The sequence below is a fragment of the Podarcis filfolensis genome (genome assembly GCF_964270895.1).
Source record: "Podarcis filfolensis genome assembly, chromosome: 1".
Lineage (NCBI taxonomy): Eukaryota > Metazoa > Chordata > Lepidosauria > Squamata > Lacertidae > Podarcis > Podarcis filfolensis.
In genome coordinates, this window is record NC_139604.1 from 94,031,040 (window position 1) to 94,052,426 (window position 21,387).

Here is a 21,387-nt window from a genome sequence, read left to right on the forward strand (position 1 = left end):
AGTCTCATGGGAGCCCCAGCCTTTCTAGGTCCGAGGCATGACGGGAATCGTAGTTCTGGCCACACGCGCGAAGGGGAACTGCTGAGGAGGCAAAGACTACGTTTCCCAGCAGCCTCAGGGCAGCGCGAGTCGCTGTTGGGCGGCGGGCGAGGGTAGCCTAGCTGAGGAAAGGCAAGCTCGGTCGGGCAAGTCGAGGGAATAGCAGCCGTTTTGGCCCCGTAAAGAAGCGGGTCGGAGCGGGAAGAGAAATGGCGGTGGATAAGGAGCTGCTGGAGTTGGACTTGTACGCGCTGCTGGGAGTTGGCGAGAAGGCGTCGGATAAAGAGGTCGGCAAGGCCTCGGGCTGAGGGGAGGGAGAGGCGGCGGCGGCGGCCGCTGGAGATCCCTGAGGGCCCAGCCGGACCCTCGCAGGCCCCCGAGGGCCAGAATTATAGCAGGGGGCTCTGTCCCTGCCGCTCCTTACGGGACAAGACCTCAGGGCCCTCGAGCTGCTGTGTTCAAGGGCCCATGGCCTAAAGTATTGAGGCGATACTGCACACACTTTCCTACGGGCCAGTTGGCACTGTACTCGATGGGTCCCCCTTCTGGGTTCCCCAGTAAACCTGAGATGCGCCGAGGTGCAGCCCTGCGCGAAAGTCGCGCCTTCTTCAAATGCGATCATACTACTGTTTTTTCATAGTCATTATAGAAGGGACCACGACGGTCATCTAGTTCAAACCTGCAGTGCAGGAGTATTTTGTCCAACGTGAGGCTCGAACCCACGACCGTGGAATTTAAGTCTCGTGTTCTACCAACTGAGCTCTCTCTCATAGAATGGTAGAGTTGGAAGGGACCCCCGAGAGTCATCTAGTCCAACCCCCCGCCCCATGCAATGCAGGAATCTCAACTAGATCATCCATGACAGGCGGCCATCGAGCCTCATCTTAAAAACCTCCGAGGAAGGACAGTCCACCACCTCTCGTGGGAGTCTGTTTATGATAGGCCTTGCAAGTGTGTGGTACTGAGCTGCATGAATGAACTGTGATTGAGATGGCCTCTTGGGTTTGCTTTGGATGCTTGAGGTGGTGAGTATAATGATGGGGGAGGTGAACTGTGAACTAGGAAGTCCTTGGTTTGCATCCGATCTTGGCCACAGTTCTTTCAGTCTCTCCATCTGGCATAAATTGATAATAATGCCGTCTTCCTTTGTGTGGGCAAACATTGTGGCAACCTTGCAAGTATGTTCCTCAAAAGTTACTAGAAGACTTATTTTTATTTGTTATCCTAATCCCCTCACCCCCATTTGAGGCGTTTTTTAAAAAGCTAAATTTTAACATGTTTTCCTTCCTAGAAGTGATATTTGCTTGTTACAGGCAAGCATTTTGGAAGCTTCTTGAAAGCATGTTTGTAACAGTTTCTGCAATAATGGGTATTAAGCACTTTGAGTAGTCAAATAGTGTTGTTATGTATTATTGTGTTAATATTTTCCTTTAAGTTTAAGGATCAATAGCTTCAAGTTGTCTTTTTAGTACTCATTTGGTCCACTAGGTGGTGCCTGAATACCAGACGTTTTTAGTCTATACATACTGCATATTGACAGAACTTTTTAGGGTAGTTATCTTAGAATAATAAGACACTGCTTTGCATATGAAAATGTTTCTGATAAGGAGTATTAATGTTAAAATGAATGCATGTGATCTGTACTTCATAGTAACTCTGTTGTGACAGAATTGTACAGCTGGAAAGATGCTAACAACATCTGATCCAGCAACCTGAACAGAAGAAAGATTCAGTGTCTTAACAGTCTCACACAGATTTGCAACAGGCCAGAGAACTCAGAGGTTCCTTACTGAGAAGATCAGTAATACAGTTTTTCCAGCACTACTGAACAACCCATCAAATGTGCATTTGCAAGGATGGGTTGAGGCTTCTGGAGCGCACTTTTGATTCACAGGCAGAAACAGCAAGAACAATCGGGGCTGGCCAACATGGAACTCATGTAGTATTTTGTAGCTTCTGGCCAAGTGTCAGCACATGTTCAGTTCCTATCAGGCCAGGTTGTTGCCATTGGATGGAATCAGTGAAACAGTTACTTTGACAAATAAAATATTTTTATTTACCTGAGCAGCTGCAGTCCAAGCATTGAGGATGCATTAGGCAGCAGGTGTGTTTGTCATATCTACAGCAGTGTTATACCAGGTTTGCTTGGTATAAGGTAGGCCTGCATTTGGGCAGATAACCTCTGGCAGCAAAACAAACCTCTTAAAAGAATGAGCTTATTTTTAAACTTTTCCTATTTACTTGTAGTTGCCTGCTGTCCTATCTTCTACATAACTGAATACTGCCTTAATCTGCTAATCACATTGTTCATTGCATTGTTTTTGCTCTGTCATTTACAGATTAAGAAAGCCTACAGACAGAAGGCCTTGTCCTGCCATCCAGATAAAAATCCAGACAACCCCAAAGCAGGTATGGAAAGTATTCATAGACACTCTTAGCTTTTATTGACTGTTTTCCCTGTGTGATCACTAGAAGTGGCTAGATTTATCCAGAATTACACTGGTGTGTTTTATTGGTAATAGATGGAATGTTCTGGATATCAGTGTCTAGGCTTGATTATTTACGTGACCCTTTAATCACATTAAGCCTATTGTGTACCAGGTCCATTGGTTGACAAATGGTGCAGTTTTTAGGCCTGCTACCAAGAGCCATAGGATTGGCAGGTACCACAGACAGAGCTTTTTTGTGGTAGCCCCCGATATTTGAGGCTCCTTCAGAAATTGTGTGTGGACCCCCATTGTTTGAGTCTTAAGCAGATTTGAGATTTTTATTGTTCTTCTAAGCTTTTGTTGATGGTTTTATGTGGGCTTCATCTTTTTGCTGCTGCTATTCTAGATGTTTAATTTACTGACTTCTGTTAATTCTGTAATTGCTCAATATATTATATTTATTGCTGCAATCTGCCTTACAATGTTCATAAGTTTATCTGGGGGAATATAAATATATTCGATTAAATGATGACTCAGCAATATTTTGTATTCAGAAGGGGGCTAATTGTTTGAGATTCAGGACAGACAAAATAAAATGTATTTTCATACATGATGGCTAGGTTCTGCTTTCACTGTCCAAGGTTACTAATAAATACAAGTTACTAGGAATCACCTGTAAGTTTAGAAATAAGATATTAAGAATAAAGCACTGATCCTTGCATAAGGGACAAACTGTATTTTAAATGGAGCAAACTGAAGTTCTGAAGTTATGGTGAGGATTGACTTTCAAATATTGTAAGAAGCTTTGTTGTGTTCTCTGAAATGATTTACTCAGACAAATTTCAGACAATCATTTACTCAGTTCTATATCTAGGAATTGTATGCATTCTCTTATTGCTGTTTCATTTTTTTCTGTTTCCTAGCTGAGCTCTTCCATCAGTTGTCTCAAGCTTTGGCAGTTCTAACAGATGCAGCAGCAAGGGTGAGTTATTTTAATGCTCTGTTAGAACTCCAAGCATTTTCTGGCTCTGCTGTTAGACATGAATACTTGGAAAAGAAAAGTGCAGTCAGAAACTTATTTCAGGCCAGTACAAGCCAACAAGTTGTTTCTGGCTGTTTCCTTACATATCTCTGGATAGCTTATGTACAGAAATTCCCTACTTCTCTCAGCAATAGACTCCTATTCTAAACCATGAGTGGCTGAGGCTGGGTCATACTTGCATGGAGGGAGAACTCTATAACCATCAGAGGTCATTTGAGCCTCCAGTGACAGAGATGGATCAAAGAATACTCCCAGACTGCACACCTGCTCCTTCTGGAGAAGTGCTATCCAATCCAGAACAGACACGTGGCCTTTCTCCCAGAAACAGGAGCTATCCAGTCACAAGACCTCCGTCTTTCCAGGATTCAAGCTCAGTTTATTGACTCTGATCCAGGCCACCACTGCAGCTTGCTCCACACTCAGTTGTAATGGAGAAATAAAGTTGAGTTTCATCAGGGCAACACCTTGCTCCAAAACTCCAAATGACTGCTTCCCGTGGCTTCATATAGATGTTGAATATCATTGGGAACAATATAGTGCCCTGTGGCACCTCATAGTGTAAATGTGTTCATTGACCTTGGGGAAGGTTAAAACTAATTTATTCTTGCCTTGGAGGTTCGATATGAATCCTTCATTTCAAACTGATCTCTGCATACTTTCTAAATTAGTGATAGCTTGGGATGGAAGAGATTTTTGGCACTATGATCAAGTATTTAGGTTCTAAAATGAGCTGGGTTCCACTTATCTGAGTAAATAATACTTCATATAAAGAAATAAGATGTGATTAAAAAAAATGTGAGAGAGATAGAGGGAGAACTATATGCACAGCTTCAAACTCGTTTGCTGCAACAGATCTTATTACCGAAAAAAGTAACTGCTTTTTTCATTGGTTTTCTCCTGTATTTTGAACTGCTGTGACATGAAAGCAGGTAGAGCTCTTGCAATTCTATTGTTCTTGCCCAATTCTTTGGATCCCTGTTAAAAGCTGCAAGCAAAACTATACCTGTTGTCAACACCTGTTGTCAGTATGTTTCAGACTATGCTGCTCCTACGGTGCTAGCATTAAACTGGGCTAGTGATCTAATACAGACATTATAAGTAAGATGTATACTTCAGAATACTTTCAAATATTTGTATCTTTCTTGATTTCACATATTCTGGTCCATCTTTCTTTCCTCTGTTTGTGGATATTACTAATGTTAGTTACTGAGAAGTCTGGAACTATTAAAAATTTTATCCTTGTTAAACACAATCTGAATGTCCATGACACTTGCAGATCTTTGTTTTGTTTTAATTTTAATATTTCTAGATATGTGATTGAAACTTTTATTTTGTTTTGATTTATTGTTTTTTCTTGTCCTATCACTACTGCAGGCAGCATATGATAAAGTGAGGAAAGCAAAGAAACAGGCAGCAGAAAGGACTCAGAAACTTGATGAAAGGAGGAAAAAAGTCAAACTTGGTATGGAAATCTAGAATATTCTTTTGCATATGGAGTAAATGCCAGGTTGCAGGATCCTTACCATTTGTTCATGTCTGCAATTCGTTTGTTTTCATTAAAATTTGAGGTGGTATCAGTAGGTGCTCTTAAATATACTGTACTGTGAGCAGAGATTCATCCTGTTAGAAATGAATCTCAGGAAAAACCAATCTGTTTGGGTTTGTCCTATCTTGAAATCATAGAATTGTAGAGTTGGAAGGGACCACAAGGGCCATCTAGTCCAACCTCCTGCAATGCAGTAATCTTTGCTCAACGTGGGGTTTGAACCCACAACCCTGAGATTAAGAGTCTCCTACTTTACCAACTTGTGGACTTCTTCTTTTTCTATAGATCTTGAAGCCCGGGAAAAAGAAGCCCAGTCCCAGGTTAGCAAGGAGGAAGAGATCCAGATAACTAGAACATTAGAGCAAGAGGTAAGGGTAGCAACCAAACAAAATGTTATTTTATATCAGAAGTGAGGATGGGATCCTTTATGTGCACAGCCATTGTAAAGAGCAGAAAGTTAATGGTATTGAAAGATAAATTATGCTGGCAGCCTATAGGAGTAGCAATATTGAGGTTCAGGCTGTGTGAAAACATGGCATAAAGGGATTATAAACTTGAGGGGCGTAGTTCAGTGGTAGAGTGTGCTTCACATGCAAAAGGTCCTAGGTATTGATCCTTGGCTTCTCCAGGTAAGACTCCTTTCTTAAAAAAACCTGTAGAGAGAGATAGTCTAACTTTATATAAGGCTGCTTCCTGTGTATCTATTCTTCTCCTTAAAAAAAAAACAACAAAAAAACTTTTCAATTTGGCTGTTGTTGCTAGACAGGCGATAAATAGACTGCTGATCTATTCCTTGTGACACTTTCTTCATACCGACAAGTTAAAGAGTAGATTGTTTTGTAACAGCCACTTTTCTTGGCAACATGGCCACCATTTTTTTGCCTTCTGCCTCTTTCCCCAGATCCTACGGTTACGTGAGGAGGGATCCCGCCAGCTGGAGGAACAACAAAAACTTATCCAGGAACAAATACGACTTGAGAAAGAACAGCGAGTACGAGGTAAGGCCAGGCAAGGTCAGAGCCTCTGACTGCCACAAAGTTGTCTTGCCTCGGTTCTCTTCTGAACACGCCCATGGGTGCTCAAAGTCAGTTTGCTTTTGTTGTTAAGGAGTATATGCCTGTAGAAAAATAGCCTTTTCTTTGCTGCGTCTCTTGTTGTGGAGCTTAGTGGCAGAATATTCTTTTATCAAGTAGAATGGCCAAACAATAAGAGTTAAGTTGGGAGATGTCTTCACACTCCTATGCATGTCTACTCAGAAGTAAATTGAGTTCAGGGGGACCTTCTCCCAGGTCAGTGTGTGTAGGATTGCAGCTCTGGTCTCTTCTAAGCTGTGCCACTTATTTCCTTTTTCACCCCAGGCAGATGTGGAAATGAGGAGGGTATAGACGATTATTTTAAGGAATGTTTGCAAAGAACTTTGCAATATTTGTTACAGATTTTTCAGTTGGCATGTGAGATTGGTTTATGAACATTCAGTGCTATTTTTATCCTTCCACCCCAAATTTATTTATTCTTTTATTTATTACATTTATATGCCACCTTTCTCTTCCAATAATCTGAAGTTGGTGTACATGGTGTAGTGTCCCCCCCCCCAATTTCATCCTCACAACAACCCTGTGAGGTAGGTTAGGCTAAGAGGTGGTGTCTGGTCCAAGGTCACCCAGTGAGCTTCATGGCTGAGTGAAATTTTCCAATCTCACTGTCATTGGAGCTCTATTTCTGGAAGTAACAAGAGTCAAAATAGAACCCCCTTTTAACTTGCATAGTTATCAGGATAATTGCCAACCTACACCCAAATCCCCTGTGGTGGAGTTTAAATCAAGCTAAGGGTATGCAGAACATAGACTTTCTTGAGTATTTGCATTCATTAAATGTCAGTGTAGTTTTCATTTTCTTTTTCTTTTCTTCTTTGAGGCAAACATGATGGGTATGGAGAGGAGGGCAAAGGAACACCCAAGCTCAAAGTAAGACATTCCCAAAAATTGAGCTATGAAGAGAGATGAGCAACTAACTTATCATTCCATCAGTAGAAGCCACATGGATCGCCTCTGGCCACACAGAATGCTGGACTGTCTCTGGCATCCTCGCTGCTTACTGGAATTGTCACTTACTTCATCTTAATGTGTTCCTTGCACTTTAATCTAGAATCTAGGCACTAGGATGAAGGTAATTAGAAGTTAAGTCTCTGTGACTTGGGATATTGACAGGTTGCCAGATGCTGCTTGATGTATGTAGTAATTTTCAGATCTTCTAAATGTGAACTTTTCCCTGTGCCTAGGACTATGTATATCTGTTCCTGTGCAGTGTATACGTTCCTTTTAGTATGTCTACAAATTTTAACATCTGAATCCGTTGCCTCTATAGCATCACAGATGTGAAACCAAATGCTAGATTCTGCTATATATTGCATCCAGTACACTGAACAGTGTGAAATTAATTTCTAACTTTTCCTCATCAGCTACGCTGGAAATGCAAGAAAGAAGATGAAACTAAAGGAGGCTACTCAAAAGAAGTTCTTCTGCAAATCCTACAAAAGGTCCTGTTCCAAAATGCTCCTTTCACCTTGGTTGGTTGGTTTTGCCTAGCAAACTGTAAGAATAAGCAAAGAAAGTTGATATCTTCATAAACTAATGAGGCCCTCCCGTGGTAATTATAAATCATTCCATTCCTTTTTGTTGGTACAGGAGGACATCATAAGGAATTTATTAACTTGTCAGCTAATATTTAATACAACTAATATATCCCTGTGGTATGACTCGTAAATAATTTGATGGTGTGATTTAACATGTGATCTTTACTTCATCCCTATTTGTACTTCAGTAACTGCTAGGCAGATTTGACTAGCTTGGGCTTTCTCTATTTTTTTTTTCGTGAACAATTAATTCAGAACTAGGCTGGAACAATAACCTCATTCATTACATCACATGATGATGATGTTCTATGGGGTTTTGCTGGGAAAGTGTGATCTGTGAACTGACTTATGGCTGTGTTGCATTTCAAGCTTGTTATGATGACCTTGGCCTCAAATCAATGACTGCTATTGTAATATCTCTAAAAACTCTTTAACTAGCATTTTGACATGATTATGCATAGTATATCGCAGCACAAAATGTGCTCTTCACCAGTATTGTATCTCATCCCACTGCAGTCCTTTTTCCATTTGTTATTTATGGAGACTTTGGCAAGAGCTGTCATATATCACATTTTAGAACATACGGTTTCTCCCCTAGACCTATGTCTGACTTTACATTTCTTATTGATTCTGGCAGTATGGCGAGGTTCTGAATTTGCTAATCTCTAGCAAGAAGACTGGGAGTGCAGTTGTGGAATTTGCCACGGTGAAAGCCGCTGTAAGTTTTTCGACTTTGGAATTTCTCAGTGCACCTTTATGGTGGTATACATTGACCTTTATGGAAGAAGGTATCATTAGAAGTCTTTCTATGACTCTTCTACAGCAGCTGGGCTTCCCCCACCCAACCCTTATGACTGGCGCAGAACGGGTGGGTGTTTATAGAGGGGTGGGAGGCTCTGAGAATCTTCACCAAAACAAAGGGAAAGCATTTATTGCAGTTTAGGAAACCATACTTAAATATTTCTATATAGTTAAGTAATTTATGTGAATAGAGTTTCTTGTTACTTTAAACACCCACTCTGAGTAACAAAACTAGCCCCTGAGTAACAAAATTATCATGGTAAAACCTCCCATCAGTATGCAAATACCACTATCAAGATACCGCATTTTTCGCCCTATAGGACGTACTTTTCCCCGTCCAAAAATGAAGGGGAAATGTGTGTGCATCCTATGGGGTGAATGCAGGCTTCAGGAAGCTATCCACAAGCCTTGGGAGCCCGTGGGAGTTCCCGCCAGGCTCCCATGGCTTGCGGAGAGCTGCCTGCATCCCGAAGCCTGGGACGCGCTGAGCAGAAGAAGAAGAAGAAGAGTTTGGATTTGATATCCCGCCTTTCACTCCCTTTAAGGAGTCTCAAAGCGGCTAACATTCTCCTTTCCCTTCCTCCCCCACAACAAACACTCTGTGAGGTGAGTGGGGCTGAGAGACTTCAGAGAAGTGTGACTGGCCCAAGGTCACCCAGCAGCTGCATGTGGAGGAGCGGAGACGCGAACCCGGTTCCCCAGATTACGAGTCTACCGCTCTTAACCACTACACCACACTGGCTCTCGTATGTCACCACGCAGTCTCAAAGCCTGGGTGCGCTGCGCAGTCGCGCCCCGGGTTCGGGTAGCTCTGCGCAAGCCGCGGGAGCCCTCCCACGGCTTGCGGAGAGCAGCCTGTTCTGGGGGCTGGGGTCGGGGGAAGCTTGGGCTTCCCCCACCCCAGCCCCACGCCTGGGGGGGAAATAATTTTTTTCCCCTTTATTTCCCCCCCAAAAAACTAGGTGCCCTATGGGGCGAAAAATACAGTAGTTACCAGTAAACCCTAAATGGCTACATCTGATTTTGTTATAGTTACTAGGATGCTTCTCTCCATATTATGATGAGCATTAAATGCAGAAGAAAACCTTAATGAAGTTAGGAAGGAATTTTCCTCCCATTAGATTATCTGACTATTTTACTTTTCACTCTTCCATACAGTGCATTTAGTGTGGTTTGCTTTAAGCAAGCTGGATTTGTTTTACTTTTCACACAAGCTCTCCCCTATCACATGGTGCATCCTTGTGGCACTGGCATGCACTCTCTCACATTAATGTGCACACACAAACCTACTGATGAAAATGGGATGGGCTAATCAGGGATTGGGAGGGGCTCATATACAAGCTTGGAGGGGTTTTCAGCTCCATCTAGCACAACCTTCCCCAACCTGATGCCCTTGAGATGTTTTGGACTCCAACTTTCATCAGCCCAGCATAATCAGTGGTTGGGGATAATGGGGATTATAGTCCAAAACACCTGGAGGGCACCAGGTTGGAGAATGCTGATCTAGCATGATCGTTTAATCAATTGACCTGTGGCTATTCTGTTATTCTGGGCTTAGTATGGGAAGCATGAAATGAAGAGGCTGTTTTTATTCATTAGGAGATGGCAGTGAAGAATGAAGTTGGCCTGATAAGCAATCCTCTAAAAATCTCTTGGCTAGAGGGCCAACCGCAGAGCAATCCTGTGTTTGCTGATGGCACCAGCCTGCCACAGATATCCAAGGTAGGACCAATACAAGCTGCTACTTTTACATTTGGTGGTTCTTAAAATCTGTTTCAACTCTGCAAACACCTGGTATGGGCACTAGCAAAAATATTCCGTTCTTCTTTGTACTTTTGCCTTGGGAAGCAACTGTAAGCCATTTAAAGTTTTTCATTTATGAACTTGTTCTAATGAAAGCAAGTATAAATCTGGCTTGATGTTGAGCTTGTATAGATATGATCTGCTGCGGCACTAATTGGGCTGTTGCTAAATGGAGTAATAGAGAGGATCCTATGTGATGTTTGCTGTGTTTAGGGTTGGGCTGAAGAAGTACACGCACAGCTGATGAAAGATGAGCCTGGGGAAGCGATCTCTTCTGAGAAACTAGATTGGGGCAGATAATTCTCCCAGAAAAGGAAAGGCTTGTTTTACTGATGAAACTCATGGTTTTAGAGCAGTGGTAGGAAACCTCCAGCCCAGCATCAGCTGATGGTCAGGTCTTGCAAAGCCCTGTGCACAGCACTTTGCAAGACCAGGAAGTAAGCAGATCATCACCACTTTGTGCACTGTGTTTTTGCCACCAACCTGTCAATTTTGTGGGGAGGGGATGTGGGGACAGATCCAGTTCCCCACCCCTGCTTTAGAGTATACAGTGGTACCTCGGGTTAAGTACTTAATTCGTTCCAGAAGTCCGTACTTAACCTGAAACTGTTGTTAACCTGAAGCACCACTTTAGCTAATGGGGCCTCCTGCTGCCGCCGCTGTGCCGCCGGAGCACGATTTCTGTTCTCATCCTGAAGCAAAGTTCTTAACTTGAAGCACTATTTCTGGGTTAGTGGAGTCTGTAACCTGAAGCGTATGTAACCCGAGGTACCACTGTATGTTCTCTTCTGTTTGTTGAGAAAGTCCCATCATTGGAAAGAGGCCTACAGACGTGATGCACTGTCTGCAAATCTGCTAGCTAAAATAAACCTCTGTGATCTCTTTGAAAGCAGATCTAAGCTAAAGGTTCCTCACATCCCCAAATGTGGATTTGCTTTATTGCACCATTTCAATATTACATTTATAAAGACTGTTCTAATGTTTCTAGAACTACCCTTGCTCTGTTGAAGGCAGGGGAATCGGTGCTGTAGAGTGCAAGATCATCTGAGCTTCCATTTTATATTTGAGGCTTCATTTGTCTTTACTTTTTCATTTATAGCTTGTCATGTCTTGAATCAGAGCACCTATTGTTAGTCATAAATGAAATAAGAGTCTTCATGTGTTAAGGACAAAACAGACTAGATAAATGGGTGATGGAGGGAAGTGGGAACATGTAAATACCACTTTATTATCTTGATTTGGACTGTATCTGTTATAGATATGTGAGATGGGAATGCCCAGCTATTCATTCTGCACATGCAGTTATTCTTTAAAAGCAAAAGCAATTCTGGGCCAAAGTCTGCCCTCCTTTTCTCTGTGCACGTGGCTTGAATAGCTTTTTCAATAGTGTGTGGGTGGAAAAGTAGCAGCTGTCTACTTAATGAGCAGGTATTCTGGTAGTTTCTCAGGTGAGGCTGTTATTTGCGTCTTCCTTTGTTTTGCTAGCCGGTTGCTTTGTGTTTAATTCCAAGTAGTAGTTCCTGAGAAACTGCCTCTCAGCCTGCCTGAGGTTTTGTTTGAGCCTGGATGGCTCCATCTAGGGAGCACTTTCAGCTCTTTTCAAAGAGTGACTTTCCTGCCCGACTCCACAGGGCTGTGTGTTTATGGCCACAAATAGTCTTGCCTGGAGTGCAGTAGGGAACAAATCCTGTGACTGGTTGTGCTGAACTAGGTGGAATCCAGCAGTACTTTCAGGTTGTTTGGGGCCAAGAGATGTTTTTCTCCCTTGCACAATATAGGCAAAGCTACTGGGCATGATAGCTATGCCCTGCCTCTCCAGCCAGAGGCAGTAATGCTTCTCAATGCCAGTTGCAGGAAACCACAGGAGGGGAGAGTGCTGTTGTGGTTTGGTCCTGCTTGTGGGTTGGCCATTGTGAAAACAGGATGCTGGACTAGATTGGTCACTAGCCTGATCCATCAGACTCTTACATTCTTATCACAAACAATGCCTATAAAAGTTTATTTTCTCACGACTGAAGAGCAAAAGTTGTCTCCAAACAGAAGCTCTTGTTGGTTTTCAAGTTAGCTTATTGCTTCTTATGAATCCTCTGGCTTATGACGTGAGTTTATCTTGGCTTGTTTCCATTCCATATGTTTCTTACTGGGAGCCCATATATTCTGCCTGCTGCACAGGATTAATGTGTATGAACCCAAGCTGGGAGCTGTGACTGAGTTCATAGCTCTGCGGAAGTGATAGATGCTCTGATACAGAGGCCTTCCAGCTACTTGCTGGAGTGCAGACATTGGGATTGTGCTATTCTGAACTCTTTCTTAGATGATACCTTAGCAAGTTTTGTATTTGGACACATAGCAGCACCTTTCAGTGGGATGTAATTGCAATTCATGTAATTCCTGGTTTTTCAGTGGGTTTCCAGCTAGAAGGGATACAACTGGTATGTCTTTCAGGTTGGAGATTAACTCCAGTACTCCTCCCCCCCCCCCCGAAGTAATAGTTTGCACCTAAGCTAACTGGCCTGCCAGTTTTTATGAGTCAGTTTTCATAAGAACTGGGATGGTTGCCTAAAATAGCAGGATTGTGTTTGATCCCAATGTATTTTTTTTATTAAAAAATGCAGTAGGCGGATACTGATTTTTTACTTGAAAAGATAATAAACTTCTGTACTGTAACCTAAATTCAGTACAGAAAAAGCTGGATCCTGCAACCTGTGTAAATTACCTAAATGAAATAAACATCCATACATTACAACACAAAATATGGTAATATTCTTAATCAGGAGACTTTAAAATTGCTTTTAGAATTTTTACAATTACACAAAAATATTAAACCTGTGAAAAGTTTACTTATATTTTGCATCCTTAGCCTTTGACAAGTGAAGTTCCAGTAAACTTCACTTTGATATGCAAACTTTTTCCTGTTGCTTGTGCCATGCCTGTGGTGATCACCTTCCTTCCTCTTTTTGTATAATTACTCCTGAGGTGACATCACTGATTCCTTACATCCTTTCTACAGAAGCTTCCCACAACTTATTTTGTTTGGCAGTACTTGAATATGAATGCTTGTAACTTGCTCTATTCATTCTCTTCCCAATTTTAAGTGACATCTTTAATGCCTCATTATATTTTGGGATCCTCTTCCACTTCTGTCTGTATTTACATGCTAAAAAAAGTTATTGAATTTTAATGACTAATTTACTTCAGCGCTTATCTCTTGACTTCTGTCTGCCCTGAGGCTCTTTTTACTATCCTATTCATGTTTACTAGCCTTCCAATAAATACTTAGGTGCCCTCCTCCTGCAATATTGTAAAATCCATTAAGCATGTAGACTGTATACCCACACAGTGCTTGTTCTGTCTGTGCTGTCATCTTGCTTCTAAAAGGAAACCTCTTGCGGCATTAACCTGTTTGTTGGCTTGCTCCTTGAGTTATGTGATGTTGCATGCTTAATGTATTTTTTTGTTAGAAAAATTATGTTATCTGCAAAGATGATTCAAAAGCAGATGCTTTTTTGCAGCAGAGACACTAGCTTGGCACTTGCACCAGGACAAATCTGCTATTCATTTATTTCATAACATTTCTACACTGCATGATTGTAAAAATAAATAAATAAATCTCAAAGCTGTTTACAAAAAGATAAAACAGCAGAATCAAGAAAAATCCACAGCCATACTTTAAAACATACAAAACTTAAAATACTAAAACATTAAAATTACCTCAACTTTTTAAGCATCTGAGTAAGCATCACTTTTTGTGCTGGAATGGGAATTGTCTGGCATGCTAGCTGAAAAGCTATGCCAATATACATTGCTGTAGAGCAGGGGTGGGAACTAGATCCATTCAGCGGGCCAGATCCTGGGTTCTGCTAACCCTGGTAGGCCACTTTGACAGGTGGACAGGGCCCTACCCACCTGTCAATCTGACATCGAGTGACATGTTCCCTGCTAGAAAAGGAAAAACAGGCTTGAAGTTACCCCCTGTCAGTGAATAGACTTGCTCTCGCTGCCAGTCAGCTGATTCGATTAGTGACAGCACACAACTGGGAGTGTACTTTCAGATTCCTTGTTGTGCAGTGGCAGCCACATCTCCACCTGCCCCACACTTGATGTCACCTATGGCTGCAGGTTGGCATGGTTTGGGAAAAACTGTCTCACGGGCCAAACTGGGACTTGTGTTGGCCCTAATGAGGACCATGGGCCAGAGGTTCCCCACCCCTACTTAGAGGATAGTGTGTCCTGCGTTTCTCACAAGGCCATGCTGTTAACCTGAGGAAATCACTTTAAGCTCAGTTCTGACTCTTGACTTGTTTATAATGTGAAGCCAGAAGCAGAAACAAAGGTAAGAGTCCCTAGTTACTTAGGAACTCTTGGCATGCTGCAGCTTTATCTTGATGGCACAGTCATTATGGCAAGTATGCAAAAATGGGTGGAGTTCATAATTCAATTCAAGTGTTAGTTTTACAGAGGGCAAAACTACATGTGATGTTAGTCATGCATTGCAAACAAATAATGCACAGCCTGACTGTTTTATATTGAAGCAGCAGCAGCCATAGAGTTCCAATCGGCAGTAGAGATAGTAAATTGCACCTTTGGAGGTAAATAGCAGCCAGTGATGTGGCAGTTTTCCACAGGAAAGCTATATGGGGTGGTTGTTTTCTCTCTGAAATAAAAGCTGTAAGGTTTTGTATTCTTGTTTAAACATGGAATTGTTGTTGTTGGTTTGTATACCACCCTTCATCCATAGATCTCAGGATGGTTCACAACATAAATTTACAATATAAAAAGACAAAATGCATAATAAAAATAAGAACACAAAAAATAACACTTGCATTTTGGTCCTGAGACTGACCTGCAATAGCAAGCAAGGGAGTGTGACTGTGAATCCATCTACACATTGTAAGTGTTTATTCAAGGCAGTAACTCAATAAATTATTTTGACATGGCCCTGGAGCCACATGATTTCATAAACAAGCCTTGGGACATGATATTTCTTACAAGGGGGTCTTAGGTGGTTTGTTTTTTTTTAAAATAAATTTTTATTGGAGTTTTACAAAAGAAAAAAATAAAAATTCACAGAATAGAAAGCCATAGATAAAAATATACATTGCAAAAAAGAAAACACAAAAAATACACACACAAAAACAGCTAATTAAGAAAAAAGAAGTTTGAAAAAAGAAATAAAACAAATCCATTTTTCCCAGTATCCTCAAATTCATATACTTATGTTCTTGACCTCCTCACACCTCCCCCCTTTTGTGTTCCCATTTACATACTTAATTCAGCAAATTCTTACCCTTTTTCAAATATTTTAACTTTATACCATAACATATTATACGTCGATAATTTCAACCATTTATCAATACATTTTTTACATAATCTTATTAACTTTTGTCACTAATTACCACTTATTACCAATCCAAACATAATTTTAACATTCATTAATTTTACACTATTTCTGAAGATAGTCTTTAAATTTCTTCCAGTCTTCTTCCACCATCTCTTCTCCCAGGTCTCGGATTCTGCCAGTCATTTCCGCCAATTCCATATAGTCCATCAGCTTCATCTGCCACTCTTCCAGGGTGGGTAGCTCTTGTGTCTTCCAATACTTTGCGATGAGAATTCTTGCTGCTGTTGTTGCATACATAAAGAAAGTTCTGTCCTTCTTTGGCACCAATTGGCCGACCATGCCCAAGAGAAAGGCCTCTGGCTTCTTAAGGAATGTATATTTAAATATTTTTTTCATTTCGTTATAAATCGTCTCCCAGAAAGCCTTAATCTTTGGGCACGTCCACCAAAGGTGAAAGAATGTTCCTTCATTTTCTTTACACTTCCAACATTTATTGTCGGGCAAATGATAGATTTTTGCAAGCTTGACTGGTGTCATGTACCACCTGTATATCATTTTCATAATATTCTCTCTTAGGGCATTACATGCCGTAAATTTCATACCTGTGGTCCACAACTGTTCCCAGTCAGCAAACATGATGTTATGACCAACATCTTGTGCCCATTTAATCATAGCAGATTTAACTGTTTCATCCTGCGTGTTCCATTTTAGCAGCAAGTTATACATTCTTGAAAGTGTTTTAGTTTTGGGTTCTAACAATTCAGTTTCCAATTTTGATTTTTCCACCTGGAAACCTATTTTTTTATCCAAATTATAGGCCTCTCTTATTTGAAAATAGTGCAACCAATCTCGCACCTTGTCTTTTAATTTCTCAAAACTCTGCAATTTCAATTTATCTCCTTCTTGTTCCAATATTTCCCAATATTTCGGCCATTTGGCCTCCATATTGGACTTTTTCAGTGCCTTTGCTTCCATTGGTGACAACCACCTTGGGGTTTTATTCTCCAATAAGTCTTTATATCTTAGCCAGACATTAAACAATGCTTTCCTGACAATATGGTTTTTGAATGCTTTATGAGCTTTAACCTTGTCGTACCACATATATGCATGCCACCCAAAAACGTTATTAAAACCTTCTAAATCCAAAATGTCTGTGTTCTCAAGAAGCAGCCATTCTTTCAGCCAACAAAAGGTCTTAGGTGGTTTGGATATGCTTAGGAGAGCAGTAGCTGTTTGGTTTTCCTTTCAGTGGCCCCTTTCCTGCTCTTTCTAGAGTTTGATGTAACAGGGTTTTCCCCAGTCACACTGTTACATGAGTGCTTGCCAATGGAAATTAAAGGAGACACAAATGAAGTACATGAAATACTTTTAATAAGGTCTAAAATATATATTCTCTTTCACATTTTACAATGGATTATTCATAGCTTATTGTGGAAGCAATAGTTATACACTTCCTTTCCCCTGTGACAAATAGAAAGAAAAACAATTGCTTTCCAATAATGGTCTGGCTTTCTAATAGCTTAAATATACCCATTAATGAGGAAAATATGCACCAGCATAAAGGAAGATGAACTTCAGTCATGTCTAGTTCAAGGCTCTTGTATATCCATGAGTTCCTTATAGTTCCTTCATGTTACAACCACCCACCCTTTTCCAGACACACATTAGTTGTAGAATCTCTGATGTGGTCCAAATGTAGGAAGCATCTTGTCATAATGAAGTACTCTGAGTAGGAGTTCTTGGGAATGTGTGATGAATGGAAATACAGTAATGCTAGTAAATTCCAAGTAGATACTGTGTTCAACTGCTAGCTGGTCTGCTGTTCTCAGTTCATTGAGAAAAACAAAAAGCAGCCTTGGTTGCGTACAGGCAGTGAAGATGAGCCAGTGGTTCGGTGTAATTAATTCCTCTGCTTTTATTTGCAAGTCTAGCTAATCTGACAGTAAATTCTGGTTTCTGAGTGTCTGCAAAACATCATCAAGGAGTGAGGGCCCCAAATCCAATGTGAAAGAAAAAAAGGGGTCTAATGGATCACGAATAGGATTTCTGTAGCAGGAGGTGGTTTCAGAGAGCCACCAGTTTGTGGCTTGGTTCCTATAAAATAGGTCTGGCTGTGTTTGAGTGGCCTTGTGGAAATGACGTGAAGTGCTTGGGAAAGAAATGTCTGTAGAGGGAGAATCTGTGTGGTTTATTATATTGGGGCAGCTGGCACTGTCCAGATATAGCCGAGGTGGTTTGGGAGGTGGCAGTGGCTTGCTGAGTAGGTTTTGCTCGCTCTGACACGATAAATAGTCCGACTTTCCCGTCAAGTCTCTTGGGAGCTCCCTTTTGTTGTACTGTTGTCCACTGGTGTCTATTGTTTGGCTGTTATGATTCCAGATTGTGACTTGATTGCCCAGCTTTTTATGCCTCCTGAATGAGAGGCGCTTGAAGAAACCAGAGGATCTGATGGATCCTCTCCGCCAAGTGTCCATGGTGAGAGAAGCAATAAAAAAGGCTGGCGGCTCCCAACTGTGTGATGAAGGAGGCCAGAGGCCACCGTGTTGAGCTTAATTGAGGCTTTCTGAGTCAGTGGGGAGCTTCTTTCTTCTAATTTCTGGAAGAAAAAAGAAAACCTAACAAGCTGGCTTCCCAGAGAAGGCAATACTTGACTGTTAACCCTCACTTCCACTAAAGAAATCATTGGGAAAGAGTTCTACCAACATGACTTTCATGACCGTATTAGAACCAAGTTATCAGTATTTCAAAGAAAATGTTAAGTAGACATATAAAAAGCACTTCAAGTACTGTGAATTTGAAAGCCAATCATAACTCTTAGTGTGTAAACAGTTGTGTTTTAAAGCATTTGTAGTTGAGGCTCTGTCATCCCAGCCGGCTGAGATGCAGCAGATGAGTTATTGCAGTGTACAGGATGGGGCTTGACCCTTCTTACTCCTCTGCTGCTTGACTCTGCCATGCTTCTGCAGTAGCCTTTATTCAGGACAGTGGCAACCAGTATAGTACTATTTGAGAGAGAGTTACTGACCTATCTCCATCATCACCATCAGCCTTCTTCCCTGCCTCCCTGCTTCAAATCACCCTCTTATCCAGTGGTCCCTTAGAACACCTCCCTGGTATTCTTCATTCCTATGTTTCCTTATCTGTCACCCCCATTAACACAGTTTTCCACAGCTTTTTGTACAAATCCACATCTCACTCCTTTTTTTCTTCCTTCTACCTTCGATGGCCTTCCCATTTTCCATTTATCAGGCCACTTTCCTTTCTTTCTCTAGAGCGCTCTTTAAGACCAAATTATTTCCAAAAGAGTCTTTTCTGACCTACCCTGCCTTTGTTTCACTTGATCTGCTACCTTCCCTACCTCATTTCCTTCCTCAGTTGTTAGGCAAAATGAGGTACTATCTAATGCAGATTGAAAGCTGTAATGTGTCAGGACGTACTAACTTCATCTGCCACCTCAAGATCACCAAACTCCACTTGCCCCTTTTAGCCCATTTTAAATCCTTACCACACAAAGGAATTATGGAGCTGCCAAATAAAGGGCTGTATATACATATCATCATCTCAACAAATTTACCCAGATTCTAGAGCACAAAGCAGCATCCATATGGTGGAATTGTTGAATGTTACATGACAGAAAAGTCATTATCAGTCTCTCATTACTGGATTGGCAGAGCCGAGAATTAGCAAAACTATATTCATGAAGGATTTCTAGAGCTTAAGTAGTTGCAGAGCTTAACATTGAAGAAAATGAAATGTAGAGTTGCTACTTACTGTGAGACAGAGGGGAATTTTGAAGGAAGTCCTTCCAGCCCAGGGCCCAGCATACCTGTGTCCATGTTTAAAAGTCCACTGTATCTTCTCGGCTCTACCTTTAGAACACCATTCCTTCGGTGTTACTCCTTGCCCTTCTCACTCAGCCACTCATGTGTTTTGCTGGTGGCAATTCCTTTGTGCGTGTTCTGTGCCAAGCCCTTGCTGACTCAGTTACATCAGAAACTGGGATTTACACTATTAGTTAATTGCAGAGATTGCAGGAAGTAGGTGTGTAGACCTGTGAAGTGTCAGCCCACACATACAAAGCTTCAAGAGAATACAGGGCTTCTATGGAATACTACTTGAACAACTTTCAGTGTAGCTGCTGGAGGAGGGGGAGGACAAGGAAATACAGTAAGACCCAGTTCTGAATTGCAAGTTCAAGGGACCCGTGCATTTCTACTTAAGGTTGGAGATGGGATCTCTCCCCGTCCCCAAATGGCACCTTCATGGTCAGAGGCAGTAAGAGTCTGACTATCAGGCGTGGTGGAGAGACAGAAGCAAATAATCACGCTATGCTTACAGCTGTCCAGGGACACCTGACTGGTGGTCACTCCTGGAGACAGGATGCTGAACCAGAAGGACCTTGGTCTGATCCAGTCCAGCAGATTTTTAAGCAGAGGTTGGATGATCATCTACCATGGATGCTTCAGTGATTCCTGCATTGCAGGGGGTTGGTCTAGATGTCCCTAAGGGTCCCTTCCAAGTCTACAGTTCTACGATTCTATTATTCTTTATATTGTATTCTCACACCATTATATGTTACATAAGCAATTAAGTCACAAATATAAGGTGCCAACTGCCTTCAAATTTTTTAAAAGGCCTGACTAATCAGGAATGTACAAAAATGGCTGTTTTTACTCTGCTTTATGAACTGGATAGCTCCAAGCTGAAAATGAAAAGCTGTTGATTAGTATTAAAGAGCCATGCCATCTATAAGTCCTCTTGAGACTCAACAACACTAAATGTTTAAGTATAGAATCTGTTTAATAGAGTGCTGAGAAATAAAATGCCGCACAATTTCCAGGATAATGGTTCCACTGGTTTTACAGGATATTAGGCCAGGGGAATCCCCTCAATGTAAGATGTTTCATTTTCAACAATTTTAGATTTGGGGATTTGTATTGTTCTCTTCTTGGAATCTGAGGAAGAAATCACTAGTTAAGATTCTGGAACCCTCCTCCAAAGAGTATTTGCAGTGCTTTGCCTGTTCTTAATTAAAGTGATATTACGTTCCTGTAAAATTAAGGCAGTAGACAGTATTTTGATCCTAGAACATTTATGATGCTGCTTTAGTACTTCCTGTTATATTGCAGCAAAAGGAAATTTATTTATCATTTATTACATTTCTGTTTCACTTTTTCAGTAAGGAGCTAGCTTGGGTCTGTGTCCCCTTGCACACCCAATTTTACCTTTACAACCACCCTGTGAGGTAGGCTACAATTACCTGTAGTAATGAGAACTGCCACAACTGTAATAGTTGAGAGTGGAGGAGCTTACTTACTCCGGCATGACATTTTGCTTGGAGTGGCTACATTAGAGTTTTCCCCACTTTGGGCAATCTTTATTGCCAATAAACACTAGCTAGTAATGTCTGTAAGGTACTCTGCACCAGAAGACCTTTTTTCTTGTGCCATTGTGGTGGTGTTTATTTTAGGACTTCTGAAAGAACTAGCAGGGATCCCACCTTACTTTTCCTACCATCCCTTTTTCTTTAGGGTTCAGTTGTCTCGGAGCGGGATTACGAAAGCCTCGTGATGATGCGGATGCGCCAAGCCGCTGAGAGACAGAAGCTGATTGAGCAGATGAAACAGGAAGATGAGGAAGAACCTTCCACATAGTACAAGGAGAAAAATAGCATTAGCTTGTGTGTTTGCTTATACTTAAATTAAGTCAATAAATATCCTTTTTAAAAACAGCCGTGGTTTTCTTTGAAAAATA

The 21,387-nt window shown here is 41.4% G+C and overlaps 2 protein-coding genes across 2 annotated transcripts; one reads left to right on the forward strand and one right to left on the reverse strand.

Moving 5' to 3' along the window:
- The first annotated feature begins 109 nt into the window (after nt 1-109).
- DNAJC17 (DnaJ heat shock protein family (Hsp40) member C17) lies at nt 110-21,362 on the forward strand. The gene is made up of 11 exons (XM_083619415.1): nt 110-326; nt 2,379-2,448; nt 3,392-3,450; nt 4,885-4,972; nt 5,342-5,424; nt 5,958-6,054; nt 6,971-7,020; nt 7,515-7,592; nt 8,326-8,406; nt 10,089-10,211; nt 21,165-21,362. The coding sequence occupies exons 1-11, from the start codon at nt 249-251 to the stop codon at nt 21,285-21,287; spliced, it is 930 nt and encodes a 309-aa protein (XP_083475541.1). The 5' UTR covers nt 110-248; the 3' UTR covers nt 21,288-21,362.
- On the reverse strand, nt 16,988-21,157 carry LOC310765786 (uncharacterized protein C15orf62, mitochondrial). The gene is made up of 2 exons (XM_083621279.1): nt 19,405-21,157; nt 16,988-18,229 (listed from the first exon to the last, which is right to left on the reverse strand). The coding sequence occupies exon 2, from the start codon at nt 18,105-18,107 to the stop codon at nt 17,565-17,567; it is 543 nt and encodes a 180-aa protein (XP_083477405.1). The 5' UTR covers nt 18,108-18,229; nt 19,405-21,157; the 3' UTR covers nt 16,988-17,564.
- Nucleotides 21,363-21,387: the final 25 nt, after the last annotated feature.